This window comes from Rhagoletis pomonella, unplaced genomic scaffold (genome assembly GCF_013731165.1).
Source record: "Rhagoletis pomonella isolate Grant_MI unplaced genomic scaffold, Rhpom_1.0 Rhpom_scaffold_21908, whole genome shotgun sequence".
Taxonomy (NCBI): domain Eukaryota; kingdom Metazoa; phylum Arthropoda; class Insecta; order Diptera; family Tephritidae; genus Rhagoletis; species Rhagoletis pomonella.
The window spans coordinates 1-2,178 of record NW_023480419.1 but is presented as its reverse complement, the minus strand read 5'-3'; the positions used below and the strand labels follow the sequence as shown (position 1 = coordinate 2,178).

Here is a 2,178-nt window from a genome sequence, read left to right as displayed (position 1 = left end):
GACTAAGTGATATTTGGCAGACTTCACTGCGGCCTCCCATAGCCCACTTTGGTGAGGAGCGCCCGGGGCGATGAAGTGCCAACAGGTCCCTTTATTAGCTAAGGACTGTTGAGTACCTTCACTGTGCCATGCTGCCAAGTCTTCTAGAAGGAGGCGGTTCGCTCCGATAAACGCAGTTCCGTTATCGCTAAAAAGATCACGGCAAGGGCCTCGCCGGCTGACGAATCTCGTAAATGCATCCAGGAAAGCTTGCGAAGAGAGGTCATCGACAACCTCAATATGCACCGCCTTGGTTGCCATGCAAACAAAAATGGCTAAATATGTCTTTACCTTGGTGCGTGACCGTTTGGCGCCAACGCGTACCGTAAACGGACCGCAATAGTCGACCCCTGAAGACACAAACGCCCGTGAAGTACTGATACGTTGTCTTGGTAATGATGCCATTTGCTGCGAAAGAGTCACGCCACGGTGTCGGCGGCAGATAACACACTTCTGTCCGTAACTTCGAACGGCTTGTCTACCATTCAATATCCAATAACGCGAGCGTAGAGATTGGAGGACCAGTTGCGGTCCACCATGAAGCGTTGTTTCATGTGCATGTCTGATTATCAGCTCGACTAGTCTACCGTGTTTATGTAAGATTATGGGGAACCGCCTATCTTCTGGCAGATCAGCCTTACTGATGCGGCCTCCGACGCGCAGAACGCCTGTGTCATCCATGTATGGATTCAATGACTTTAGATTGCTAGAACTAGATACGCCAGTTCCTTTTCGGATTTGGGCCAAATCAACTGCAAAGTTCTCGTGTTGCTCATTTCGAATCAGTATATTAAGAGCGTTGTCGATTTCTGTTGGGCTGACTACCAATGTACGCAAATGCCGCCGTGTTGGAAGCCAACGTAGAAGAAGTGCTGCCGTACGCACAAGTGGCAGAAGTGAACTGAAGCGCTCACTCAACGGAATCATCTGGCCATCACGTCGACGAGTAGTGAGAGCTGGCTGATGGGTTGTTGTCGCTACGAAGGAGGAAACTCTTTGTTCGCTTTGCAGAATATTGTGCTCCTCGTCGTTTAATTCAATCACAGAGAAGTTGGGTGTATGCTTGTCCATAATCCATCCTGGGCCCTGCCACCACAGTGGATGATCCAGCAGCTGCGATGTCCGAATACCTCTACTGGCGCAATCTGCCGGATTCTGAGCTGATCTTACATAATGCCAACAGTTTGGTGAGGTTAACTCATGTATTTGAGGCACCCGGTTCGACACAAACGGCTTTAGAGTAGTGGGCGGCTTGCGTAGCCAACACAACACAATCCGAGAATCAGACCAGAGGTAATAAGGAGTATCTGTTAATCTCAAGGAAATACGTACGTTTTCGAGGGTAACAGCGAGCAAATGTGCGGCACAAAGCTCCAGACGCGGGATCGTTGCTCCTTTAAGGGGCGCCACCTTGGTACGAGCCGTAAGCAGTGATACAGCTGAATGACCTTCCGCATCTGTGGCTCTAATATATATTACAGCTGCATACGTGAGCGTACTGGCATCGCAAAATCCTAGCAGGGTAGTAGCTCTTCCTTCAGCCATACCTAACCATCGCGGAATCCGGATTTTGTTTATTACGTCGAGTTCGCTGTAAAAGGCTACCCAGGTGGTTTGAAGCTCATCTGGCAGTGGTTCGTCTCACGACAAGCCAGCAGCCCACAACCTTTGTATGAATATTTTTCCAGTAATAACAACTGGTGCCAGTATGCCGGTAGGGTCGAATAATTTTGCGACGGCACTTAGTACCCGTCGCTTCGTTAGGAAGCCTAAGCTCTCTTTCAGATCTACCTTGAAAAAAAAAACTCATCTGCTGCTGCATCCCATCGAAGCCCAAGTACAGTTGCTGTTGGTGATTCGATGGTCATCTCTACGTTAGGAGAACGGTTGCCAATCAAGCGTGCTAATACTTCACCACTATTGGAATTCCATTTACGTAAATGGAAGTGGCCTTCAGACAATATGGAAGTCACGTTGAATGCAAGTTCAGTTGCATTTTCTTCAGTGTCACAGCTGGTAAGAAAATCGTCGACATAAAAAGACGACAAGATCGCATCGCGTGCCGCTATCGATTGTTGACTATCAGCGACCACTTTGTAGTTGTCGTATGCGCATTGGTTGAGTGCGGGGACCGCGTTG

The 2,178-nt window shown here is 48.9% G+C and overlaps 1 protein-coding gene across 1 annotated transcript; it reads right to left on the bottom strand.

Moving 5' to 3' along the window:
- Nucleotides 1-330: 330 nt before the first annotated feature.
- Nucleotides 331-1,110, bottom strand: LOC118732535 (the record flags this gene model as incomplete). The annotated part of the gene is made up of 1 exon (XM_036461668.1): nucleotides 331-1,110. A coding segment is annotated over exon 1 (780 nt), but the record flags the coding sequence as incomplete, so codon positions are not given.
- Nucleotides 1,111-2,178: the final 1,068 nt, after the last annotated feature.